The sequence below is a fragment of the Alexandromys fortis genome, unplaced genomic scaffold (assembly GCF_014885135.2).
Source record: "Alexandromys fortis isolate MF-2015 unplaced genomic scaffold, M_Fortis_MF-2015_v1.1 scaffold_0, whole genome shotgun sequence".
Taxonomy (NCBI): Eukaryota; Metazoa; Chordata; class Mammalia; order Rodentia; family Cricetidae; genus Alexandromys; species Alexandromys fortis.
In genome coordinates this window covers 42,794,885-42,807,730 of record NW_026067949.1, presented here as the reverse complement: position 1 = coordinate 42,807,730, position 12,846 = coordinate 42,794,885, and the positions used below count along the sequence as shown (strand labels likewise).

Below are 12,846 nucleotides of genomic sequence, written 5' to 3'. Positions count from 1 at the left end.
AAATTAAAGGACTAGATATGCACGGTTGCAGGAAATTCTAAAAGATGGATTAATTTATAATATCATCCTATGATTACATTAAAAAGCTAACTTGGGTTATAGTGACAAACTGTTATGAATCCTTTTTTGTAAAGTTATTAGCTTGGTCTGGCTGATATTATGAGGTTTGCTCCGCCCCTACCATAGTCTAAACTACTACATAATGATGGACTCATAAATGCAGATGACCTAAGAATGTCATCTCCAAGAAATGAAAGGCGGAAACAGGAAGGCGAAACAAGGGAATGAATGAAGTTGAAGTTTTTGGACTGTTTGGTTTTGTCAAGGACACCAGAAACACGCCATCAAACAATCCACCTAGGTAACTGAAAATGCAGTTCTGAGGCAAAAACTTTATTGATTTGTTCTGCTCAGAATCTTATGGCATGTGTATCATCTTTTCTTGTGTGCACACAGATCTGAGAGATGTTCCTCCACTGCCACAGGCATGCCAGAGATTCTTTTCTGCAAAAGGAGCCCCAGTAGATACAGGATCACAAGGTCATGGTATACACTCGCCCATGATCAAGCAGCTTTCATAAACTGTGCTCTAAGTTGCTGTGTTGTTAAGCTGGGTGTGTTTTATATTTTTAAAAAAATAGTCTGCGGTGAGTGAAGAATATTGGATATGTATTACTGTTCCAATTAACATTTTGATTTGCTATATGAAAGTCATAACTGATATTCTAATGTCAGGCTAGTGTGTTTGAAATTGGCAGGCACTTACAGACTGTAAGCATGTGTGATGTCACCTCTCCACAGGTAGCAGGAATTCCTCTTTTCTCAAGAGGAATAGGAAGCTTTTGTTTAGTTATTTCTGGAAGCATCTGCAAACTGGAGGTTGGCTTCTCTCTTAAGTCATCCAGATATCACCATTAGAGATGGGAGGCTAAATCTAGATCCTGGGGAGTAGCTCTGTGTTAAAACTCTAGTTTAGTATCCATGGAGCCCAATGTTCAATCTCCAGGACTGTAATAAAACAACAGCAAGAAAAACAGCAACAACAACAAATGCAGATTTCGATGAAACTTTAAGCCTTCTGGGCTAGTGATCCCAGGAAGGAAGACCCTTGAATCTCCATATCCTACCATCCCACATCCTCTTAAATGTCCCAGACCCTCTTGGTCTCCATTCTTGTGGCCCAGTGGCAGCTTCCATGTTAAAAAGGACATGTAAATGATGAAGTAGTACTTCCTATTTCATTCTTTGGAAAAGTCTCAGCTTTTGGTTACTCTGTTATCTGCCCTGCACTCTTCCCTAATGTTATCATTAAGGTTTCTAGTCCCTGAGTGAAAGAGCCAATTAAACAAATTACATTCTGCATCTTCAAAAAAAAAAAAAAAAGGGTAGGCCTCCAGTATATCTTCCTGGACTCTCCTCGCCACGCACCACGCCCCCGTGTCTACGCTCTCTGTGCTGGCACCCACTTCGCGAACTTCAGGCAAGGGGGCTGGAGGTTAAAATGCACAGACGCACACAGACAGAGAGACAGCGACACGGGTCATCCTTGAATTCCCCAAGAATGCCCCTTTATTGTGTTCAGGGGCAGATTATATAGAGATAGCCACGCCCCAGCCAAACCCACCAGAAACCACTCTCCTGCCATCAGGAACTCCTGAAGGTCTCCTGCTCAGAGCAGCTGTAGGCACTCAGATCAGGGGATTACAAGAAATTCAGGATCTGGGGTCTCACTGCTCCCAACATCTCCTAGGCAAAAAATCTCCATCTTTTTGAAATGCTCGGGAAGAGGTTGCTTTCTGGGTGGGGCTGTAGGAGTCACTGGGTGGGGCCGTCACTCCCCACCCTTCGGCGTGATGTAACTTCATGTGCAGAGAGTGCTGACACACACACACACAGCGGCAAGGCATTCCTTCTGGAGGAAACACCTCTCAGAGGAAAGCAGGGCGTAGTGTACCTACCTAAAGTGTGGATGGAACGCTAGGCCAGTACAGGCATCGGGTTTAGGACTAGCTGCTATTGTAAGAATAGCCAAGCATCACTTTCTTTTAATTAATCTCACGGTCAAATTGTTCTGTTTCTGAGAAAAAGAAGTAAGTCCTTAGTTCTAGATTAAATGCAGAAAGAAAAACAATAGCTGTTAATACTCTGTAATCTCATTTGTATTTACTCTTAAAATAAATTATTGTCTTAAAAACTGAACATTAAGATATATACTAAGGATGGCACCCATGGGTATTTTGGTATTAGGCATGGGTTGATAATGGAAGAGTTGAAGATAATCTCATTTACAGTACAGATATAGGAGTTGGGCCTCTTTTCTCTTCTTCTATAGTTCAATTTTAGAGCTACATGGGTATTGAAGAAAAGGTAACCAAAGCCCAAAGAGAGTAAAAGACATGTCCAAGACTGGATCATGTGGCAGAAACACAATTCAAACGAAGGATCCTGATTTCCAAATAAGTATTTCTACCATTGTTCCATTTTTACCTAAGCACAAATATGTTATCGATCAAGAATGGTAACATCCTACAAGCTGTTGTTCCTATATCTAGTTCTCAGTTTCCATTCTGGGATCAGTTGGAGGCTTATAGTTTCTTGTTGAATTCTAGGACTTCAGTTCAGGTGATGGACGCCAGTGAGCCTTATGGAAGGATGGGATGATGAGTAAGAGGACCAGGGGACCGATTATCCCAACCCAAGGCTGTCTAATCCATAGAGAAGGAGCAGTTTTGCCTACTCAGGATTTGCTGTCCAGGTGACTTTCCATCCTTGAGAATTCCTTTGCTATTCCAAACTCCGCAAATAAAGTTTGCACACTGTTGTCCCAAGCTGGGTATAATTTATGCTTGCCTTGGGTACTCCGTTTTCTTTCAGTGGTTTGGGTTGAATGCATTTTTAGTTCACTCAAAGAGCCATTCATTGGTTTCATTTAGAAGATGATACCAAATTCCCTGAAATTGCACGAGGACAGAAGGTTTGAGATCAGGTCCGTTGAGACAGGTGGTCAAAATGTTGCGTACGTGAAGAACACAGGCATGACATTACTTTGACTTGATGTGGACTAAATGATGAAAATGAAAATTCACATTTGAGATGATCAGAAGCATGGAACAAGTCCTCCTACAGTGGCAATGACCACACAATAACAAGCCCAAAGTAGCATTGTAAACTTGGCGTCTGCGTAGCTTGTTCACACAGCTCCTGTGGCACCCGAAGACAGCAAACCTGAGAACCAATCAATGCTCAATGTTATCCTCGTATTGCGTTGTGACCCAAACTTCCATTATCTTCAAGCTAGTTTGTCACGTTCTGTATCATCTGAAGATCTCCATCCGAGTCCCCATTGCTTTTGACAAATGACTTGAAGAATATGCCTTGCAAGGTCTCACAGTGGTCTCCCTCCAGAGCAAATGATGTACGGTGATTTCAGATTTAAGCATCTGCAACAGAGAGAACATTGGTTTCCATGAGAGTGCTGTCTGTGTTGATCACTATGGACTACACACACACATGCATGCTGCCGTTGCAGTTGCTCTCAGTACTCTTCCTAGATGCCATTTGTCTTCTGGTGGATGCATCACTCAGTCGCAGGAAGCACCCCATGCACAGTAGCACCCTGCTCAACAGAGTCTTTGCCAACAAGTTTCTTAAGACCCCGATCACTACTCCACTGTGAGCATCGTGACCCATGATTAACTGAGGTGGAGTATTAAAGCCAAGAGCAGCTCCTCTCTGGGATGGGCCGATGATGTCATTTGCATTCTCTCTGTCGCTAGAGAATCAGGCCCAGACTGCACTGGAGATGAAGCCACATCTTTGCATGGCAACTTTGGGCTGTGTTGTCTGCTTTCCTTACCTCACTACAGGTTTTGTCTTAGATACCACCCACGACCACACAAGCATAACCATCTCCATTTTCCCAGAGAACCTGACTTTCCAGCCCAGCTCTTGGATGTCAACAAATCTCCACTCCTTTTTCTCCTCATCTCTTCCTTTTCCTCTCCCCCTTTCTCCTCCTTTTCCTCCTCTTCCTCCTCCTCTTCCCTTTCTTTTTCCTCTTTGCTTTCTTCCTCCTCTTTCTCATTATTATTCTTCATCTCTTTGACAAGAATAAAGCTAATATAACACATATTCAATTCTTTCTGATAGGCATTTATTAAGCGAAAGGCACTTCTAACTTTGGTCATGGAAGTTTAGTTGATTTTTAAAAAAAGAGAATAGTGAAAGTACCGCAAGGGAAATATATTTGTTCTTAATGTGCCTCTCATTAACTTTTGAGTTTTTCTTAGTTGTGTGGATTTGATGACCAATAACTTGTGTGTGGAAACTTGAAATACTATGGTACACACATAACTAATTTGAACTTGTTTGCAGATTAAGTTCTTGATATTGGGACTTTAGCAGCAGACAGTGTTGCTAAAGAAACATACTCTTGATGGCTATGGAGAAAGTGGCCCATATCTGTCACACATTTTCATTTATTTAATAAGTATTTCTTAAATTTTGTTTTGGATTTTGGAGACAATATTTCTTTGTGTAGGCAGTATTTGTTGTCCTGGAACTCTCTCTGTAAACTAGGCTGGCATCAAACTCACAGAGATCCACTTGCCTCTGCCTTCCGAGCACTGGGATTAAAGGTGTGTGCCACCAATGCCTAGCTTTTAACTTCTTTTTTACTCAACAATATGTATGCATTTTTAGACACTAAATACATAATCATCAGTAAGATGTACCTAATTTCTGCCTTTCCAGAAGCCTGTTGTCCTTCCCATTCAGAACTTTGACTGAGGTAAACATAGGTAAGAAGAAAGGAAACTCTAAATTTGCACTGTTCTATTGCATCTGAAGGCAATTTTTATCACTTGTCTAGGTTAATGAAAAGGGACCAAAAATGTTACAGAGGGTCTTCTCAGACACACATGTCAACAGTAGGGACTCAGTGAACACTTGTCAAGTGAGCACACAGCCCTTTTAATGCCTTGTCTTTTCCATACCTTTTTCTTACATAGCAATATAAGACAGCAAGGAGAGCACTAATTAGTAATCCAACGCCAATCCCGATTGCAATGTATTTCTCATAAGAATCCACAGCATACGAAGTTAAGGTCAAATGCTCACATCTTTCTCCCGTATAACCGGTAAAGCACCTTTAAAGAGAGAAAAGAATAAAGAGAAAAGCCTACAATGGCAGAAGAACAACCAGGTGACCGCTTCCACAAATGAGAAAAGAGACAACTTTGCTGAGGCACATGGGAGCCAGTCCACTAATGAAGCAGTCTGAGCTTTACCAGGGTCTTGTCAGTATCTCCCTCACTGCTGGGAGTGAGAGGCAGACTGTCAAGAAACTGAGCAAGCCTTTGGCCAAAAAAAAGTTCATGGCAGCTCCAGGGCTTCATCTTCCTGAAGAGATTTTCTTTCTGTGGGAGTCTGTCTCATCCTGCCAACCTATGGAAGTTCAGAGTCATCTTTGCATGTTGTTAGAAATGAAGATACTGGTTTGATAGTTATAGACCATTAAAGACAGCATTTCTAGGAAGCTCCAGGTTCGATGCATACTCTAGTCTGGGAACTATAGTTTTGAGTAACATGGATAAGTAGATTAGAGAAAAAGACTTCTTCATATTCAAATATGAAGAAGACTGCCCAGTCACGTTCAGATCAAGCAACATTTTCCTCATTCTTTTGACATTTCATCATCTTATTCCTAATTATTTTCTTGAGATTATAATAGAATTACATCCCCCCATCCCTCTTCTTCCTCTAAGCACCTCCTTACTCCCTACAGGAAGAGGGAGTTTTCTTTGATACTATGTCTCCTAGAAATGGCAGAAGCGACACCCATGAAGTCTCATCAATGTGACTGCTTAAGTATGACCAGAACAATGACAAGGGCAACAGACAAACTAATGTGGACTAAGGTTGAGGAAGATTCAGGATATCTCCCCTACACAAAGAGCTATAGCTGACTAGGGAACGGTGAGAGCAGGAGAAACAGCCTTCTCCAGGGAAGAGCATACCAATGGGCTAACAAGCACTAGTCTTACTGGACCAAACAGGACAAGTGGAACTGTTATGTCTACCACTTTCTTCTGTCTCTAAGACTTGCTGAATTCTTCACAGTTACCTGCAAATGGCTCTCTCCAGCTCGTGGTGGAAGGCGCACATTCCGTTAATGCAGTAGCTGTTGTGGTCTTCCAGACAAGGGTGGGAGAACTTCAAAGCTACAGGTTCTTCTATGTAGTCAGCTAGGAAAAGGAGAGACATTATCAACAGTTCAGTGTGTCCTGTTTTTACAAAACACATTCAATGCATGTGTAAAGAGGCTTTTTATGTCAAGAATATTTTCGGCTCTTTGTCCTTTGAAACACTGATTTTCTTGGGTGGGGGTGTTCTATACAAAAGGTTGGGTTCATATCTCTACACACATTGTTAATTAATTACAGGGTGGAGGTGGACTGACGACCGCCCCATTCCTTAGAAGCTACATAACCGAGCATTGAGGTGAGCTGGTCGAAAGGTGGCAGCATCGGGTTCCAGCTTAGCCGGTAATATTGAACATTTGCCAGACTGGTACCTGATGCTAATTAGAAAAGGAGGCCTCATTTCACTTTGCATTTCCCCTGCGTGGGGAGGGCGGCACCCAGGGAGGCCTGGATGTGGCTTCACTCTACAATAAAATAGATGTTTATGTCCTCTCCAGAGGTAAAGATGAGAGCCCCTTTCACTCTCCCGCCAACTGCCACGAGGAGCTAATTAGACAGGGGACATTTCCACTGGCTGTCTAGCAAGGGGCTGTTATGGCTGATAAAAGAAGCCACACCTCATGTGGGGCTCAGGCGAACACAGACAATGGCAACACCACCACATACTAAGTGACAGTTCTACTGTCGTGAAGCAGTGGCAAAGCCACAGAGGTGGCATCTGAGGCAGATTTTCCTTTCTTTTGTTCCAGCACTGCAAAAATAACCATGGTGTGTAGTCTAGCGATGCTAAACCTTCTTCTGGGACACCCGTGTCAGGAAAGGGTGCTCATGGGAAAATCGTCTGTGTTTCAGGATGCCACTGATTCTGGCCTGCCCGATGTGACACATTCTGCGGCCGTCCTGGCGCTTCTGCAGTAGGAGAGACTTATAGGGACGCCTGCATAATTGAATCGTTGCCATTTCTAAACCTTTCTGATGCAGAATTAGCGGCATATTGTGTTGTGTTGTGTTGAGTGACCATCTCCTCACTCTTAATCATCAGTCATGCTACACCGTGTGTGCATTCCTACAGAGACCAAGAGGACACTACCCAGGTGTCTTGAGGCAAAAAAAAAAAAATACATAAAATCATTCCTTTTCATGTGAAAAATACAAAGTGTCTATATCTTAGAATATCAACAGGACACCATATCACTTTGCTTTGGAAACACATACCAGAACTTAAAATTGAAACTCAATTTCCTGACTATCGTATCTTAAGCACAATTTATCGCCTTAGGAATTGATTTGCAGACACTGAGAATTTCTCATTTATGCTATGCTATGTTCCTTTTAATTGAAAACTAACCAAGTTCACTTAACCAAATCTAAAGAAGAATTTTCTGGAAAATATGAAAATTTGAAAAATACCATTTCCAAAGAAAGGGCACTTCAGAGAGACTCATTTTTCCCTTGCAGAGAAGAATATTAGTTATAACTTCTTTAAAACATTTATAAGATATGATTCATGTTTTTAAGTAAAAAGAAGGACTATATCTCAGTTACAGGATGTCTGCTAAGCACACACATGGCCTTGGAGTCTACGCCAGCACTGCAACAAAACCAAGGGAAAATACAAGATTTTTTCATGAATAAAACAATGCAGAGGAAAAATATAGCATAACTGCTCCCTTCTTTCCTCATTTCTGTTATCTACATTGAAGACGCATTTCATTCTGCATATGAGAGAGAAAAGGGGAGGGTGGGCGCTGGAAACACGGCTCTGCCTTCTGCCACTAAGATAAAACCATGTCTTTATATTTTCTACATGTTCAGTTTTTAATGCTCAAAAATCAAATGGACAGCTTGGGGGTTTAAAAATCATGGGAAAAATGAGGAACCGCTTGATATTACTATCTTTAATATTTAGGAATGAACTATTTGGAATCATCTTCTTTTATTGGCTAGACCCTGAAATCAAGATAAGGAGCTGCCTGTGCCCTGATCACAGCCCATCGTCTTTACGTCAGGGGACGTTATGAGATCTGTGAGGGAGGCAAAGCCATTCAGACACAGGTCTTGACAGGCAAAAGCTTTCCAAGTTCATCTGTGGTTCAAATGGGTTTGCAAGCCCTGCCACAGCGCCATGCTCCACAGTAGCCAGAAGCCTCTATGACATGCTCGGTCAGGTGGAAAGAAAAGATGTGACCACCATCAGTAACAAAAACTGGGTAGAAGAGGTTAGGAAACGCTGCCTAGGCTAAAATGACAACGGGCAACAACAAAAAAGACCTTTTCTAAAATGAAGAAAAACACTGTTTCTTGTATCTATAATTTCTGCGGCTGCAAGGCTTGCTGTCAGAGATCAAAACACAGTGACTCTCCTCAAGAATGGCAAAGTCAAATGCAATTAATTACACTGGATACCCTGGGTCACTGGGAGTCAAGCAATATCCAAGCAGAACCTGTGCCAGGCCTCACATCAGGAAAGCAGCTGAAGACAGGCAGCTTTTCTCACCCTCATTTCACTTCCTCCTTTAAAAAAAAAAAAAAAAAGTAATCCTTGACTGGCACAGCTACCTGTCACTTCAGCTTAGCATCGTCTTTCCAAACTAGCTGGTTATCTCATAAAATGTTGGTCGAAATGTTTCCAGTGTTGTCTCTATTACAATTCAGCTTTCTGTTAAAGGTTTCAAAGAAGACGCTTGGAACAGAGTGGCAAAGCCATACCTTCTGTGTCGTTAACTGTCCGGTTGCTCTGCGGTGCTGGGGTAGGAGGTGCCATGCGCACCTCAGCTTCTTCTTCCGTCAGTGCGGCCGCCATGGCTGTGGTAGGGAAAAGCATCTCTGACAGGTGAGTCTCCGCTGTGGTGCTCAAACAACAGATCCAAAGCGGGTCTGTCTAGGGATTCCCATTTTCTGTTCTGGTTTTAACTCGCTATAGTTGAAGGGATCCAGAACCTGACAAGCGCAGTTCCAGACTACTCTTTAGCCGTCTCATTGGCAATGTTATAATCACGGAACACTGAAATGCATTCATTCTTAGGAGAAAGTTCGTGTGTTTACATGCTGAGTCAATCACCGCACACGGCTTACTGCAGGGCAGTAGCTGTCCAAATTGCTTAAAGCAATCATTTCAGCCTTCTTAAAATAAACCAAGAGAGAAAAAGAGCATATATTCCATAAAGACCAGATTAATCCACACATCCCTTGCTCTGATCCTTGCCAGGGGCAACCTTGACTTCAAGGGACTAAATCTTTACATTTTTCAGTGTTACAGTAAGGAAAAAAAAAAAGGAAATGACTTACCTTTGAACAGGAGGCAGACTACCATTGCAACCCCCAGAGCCATATTCTGTAGCTGCTGAACTTCTCTCCCTGGTCCTTCTAGACTGAAGGGCGGAGGGTTTTTATTGCGCTCCATGAGTCTTTCTTTCATTTGTATTTCATGAAGCGTCATTTGGCAGTTCTTACCAATCCAGAAACTATGTGCTCCTGGCACGGGCCTGAAGCCTGCAGGCACTCACTCGCACGCTTGTTTGGGATACCTGCGTGATCTAGAGATACGATCAAGTTTCCTCCTGAAACACTGGTTTCCTGTCACCTGTGGGCATCACCGCGCATATAAAACAATTTTTAAAACAACAAAAATGAACGCAAGTGCAAGAAAAGTCCCTGCTGGCCCCTGCTGCTGTGAGGTGCACCACAGCTTTCCCCGTAGGCGACAGAGGATCACAGCCAAGGTATCTGCAGACCAGTAGAGAGCATAACTGATGAGACTCTGGAGAAGTCCTCCATTCGACAGTCAGCACCATTCCCTTTCCTCACCGCCACTGGGGGAAAAAGACTAAGCATATTTAAAAATATTTCATTAATATGGTTATAAAGAAGAAGAACCGATTTTGTGTAAAAAGAATGTGTGGTATTTCGTTTTTGTTTTTGTTACTTATCTGCTCTCATGATAAGTTTTCTTAAATAAAATTACTTCTAATACTATAACATTAACATTTATGGCATCCTGGCATTTAATATTTTATGAAGAAATGGGATGGACTGCCAAGTTCCAGGAACAGCAGTGTTTAAATCTGGATGCCCAGAATCAATATATTAATAATATTGAAACTACCTATGGTGGTAATAACCATCATAGATCCTTCATGGAGGTAGTCTCTTATTTGGGGATATTTAATGAATTGCTAGTTCCAATTTCATAAACACTCAAGGTTTTCTCACTGTTGACCCCGTAACAATTAAAACAAGATTATAAAAGCCCAAATATGTCACTTTGCCTGCCTTTCTGTTTAAAACTGTAGGGGCTACTTGTAAATTCTCATGTGCCCCAAATTACTTTGAATATTTACAAACAGGGTTTACTGAAGAGGCATGCTTTTCTGCTTGGAATTTCATTTGCTCATATTCTCTGAACCTTGAAAACTTGTTCAAGGTGGGTTATCGTATAAATCAAGCAAATGATATTTATCAGAAAGGATCCCTTTCCATATTCCAATAAGAATTTGGCTTTAGAAATCATGCACACAAGCCCGAGCTTGTTGTACCCATTACAACTTGGGCAATCACTTCCCACAAGTGTCGTCATTTAGAGCTGAAAGGGTATGTCCCACTTGGCTTCCTCCAAACATACCTACACCCTGTAGCTCGCTCTAGCTTTGGGATCTTAGAGAACTCTTTAGTACATCAATTTCTGGGCATTATTTTTCACAAGAAATTAATAGTTGAATTATAGATATAGAATCTTCTCTAGCACCTTGTGGAGAATTTAAGACACAGTTTACTATGGATTAAAATACTATCACAAGTCTTTCAAAATTTCTGGAAAGAAATGTTAGGTTACCCCCCTCCACGTGTGTGTGTGTGTGTGAGAGAGAGAGAGACAGACAGACAGACAGACAGAGACAGAGACAGACAGAGAGAGACAGACAGAGAGAGAATCAAACTCAGAAATTCATCACCTATTTAGCAAGTTCTCAAACAGTGTCAAATACACCTGGCCCAATATCTTCATTCTTAAGACTGAGCTATAGATTCACAATGGCTATCTTTGTAAGAACAATTAACTAGGGAGACTGGGGAGATGGCTCACTTGGTAACGTGCTGGCCATGTAATTGTGCCAGCCCGAGTTTGGATCCTGATATTCCACCCACGGACTATCAGGGGTGGTGGACACACCTGAAAACCCTCAGTGCTTGGGAGGAAGAAGCAGGAAGGTTTTTAGGGCTTGCTGCAAACCATTCTACTTGAATTTGTAAATTCCAGGATCAGTGAGATACCATGTTGGTGCAGGTTAGATTTTGTCAACAATGCAAACTTAGCATTGCTTTAAGAACGCAAGAATTCTCTCTGGAAAGAGAGAATCTCCGCTGATAATTGCCTTCATCAGACAGTCCTGCGGGCATGTCTGTTGAGCATTTCCTTTATTAATGATGGACACTAGAAGGCTCTGCTTATTGTGGATGGTGTCACCCCTGGGAAGGTGGTCCTGGATTGTGCAGAAAAGCAAACTGAGCAAACCATTGGGAGCAAGCCAGTAACCAGAATTATTCCATGGTACCTGTTTCAAGGTTCTTGCCTCATGTTTTTGCCCTGATTTCCCTCCATGAAGAACTGTGACCTATGACAATAAGCAATAACCCTTTCCTTCCCAGACTACCCTTTGTTATGGTGTTTACCAAAGCAACTTAAGTCTAACTAGACTTTAAAAAAAGAAACCTTAGATAACAAAGATGAATGGAGGTTCATAAGATTTGAATAGTGCTGAGGGTGTAACTGAGTGATTGAGTGTGTAATTACACAAGTGAGGACTGGAACTCAGTCCCTAGTACACAAGAAAAAGAATGGAGTAGAGGAAGGGAGAGGGAAGAAGAAAGGGGGAAGAGAGAAGAGAAAAAAGAATCAAGTCACATGCCAATGAACAAGCATCAGATAGGATGTTATTCTCATTTTCAAATTCCTCAGAAGCCCTTCCTACTCTTTCACTTCTGTCTGCTGGTTCACCCAGAAGCCCTTCCTACTCTTCTAGCTGTGTCCTGCTGTGGGATGATTTTTTTTTGTATGCTGTGATATGTATTCCTCTCATTGGTTAATAAAAGTTGTATGGCCAATAGCCAGGCAGGATAAGGTTAGGCGGAACAATCAAACTGAGAACTCAAACAAAGAGGGGCAAAGTCGAGAGAGATGCCAACAAGTCTCCAGTGGAATAAGACATATTACAGCATAGGTAAAACCATGAGACACGTGGCAAAACATAGATGGATAGGAATTGGTTAATTTAAAAGTAAGAGCTAGTTAGTAATGAGTCTGAGCTCTTTGACCAATCATTTTGTACTTGATATTAAGCCTCTGAGTGATTTTTTTAAAAGTGGCTGCAGGATGGGGCAGAGAAACCTTTAATTACAGTGTCCCCTGACACAAGTGGCTGTACCAATCACAGAGAAAGTCCCTTAACGCCAAAAGTCAAATTTTAAATACATTTCCTTATTCATATTATAAGAGTGTAAATAGTAAAGGAATCAAAGTTTTCAATCTTATCAGTGTAGCTGGGATTTTCTTTGGGCCTCCAGCTCATGAAAAATGACACAGATACTTACTATTAATAATGAAAGTTTAGCCTTACCTTAGGCTCATCCCACTATCTCTTATAACTTT

General features: G+C 41.8%; 1 protein-coding gene across 1 annotated transcript; it reads right to left on the bottom strand.

Annotated features, from left to right (window-relative positions):
- Positions 1-1,736: 1,736 nt before the first annotated feature.
- Positions 1,737-9,612, bottom strand: Epgn (epithelial mitogen). The gene is made up of 5 exons (XM_050150157.1): positions 9,492-9,612; positions 8,913-9,008; positions 6,125-6,245; positions 4,995-5,147; positions 1,737-3,440 (listed from the first exon to the last, which is right to left on the bottom strand). The coding sequence occupies exons 1-5, from the start codon at positions 9,604-9,606 to the stop codon at positions 3,386-3,388; spliced, it is 540 nt and encodes a 179-aa protein (XP_050006114.1). The 5' UTR covers positions 9,607-9,612; the 3' UTR covers positions 1,737-3,385.
- Between the last annotated feature and the right edge of the window lie 3,234 nt (positions 9,613-12,846).

Coding starts and splice junctions, on each gene's coding strand:
- Epgn (XM_050150157.1), bottom strand. CDS start 9,606: ATGGAGCGCAATAAAAACCCTCCGCCCTTCAGTCTAGAAGGACCAGGG. Junction 9,009..9,491: donor AGTCTGCCTCCTGTTCAAAG/GTAAGTCATTTC, acceptor TCCCTACCACAG/CCATGGCGGCCGCACTGACG. Junction 6,246..8,912: donor GACAGTTAACGACACAGAAG/GTATGGCTTTGC, acceptor TCCTTTTCCTAG/CTGACTACATAGAAGAACCT.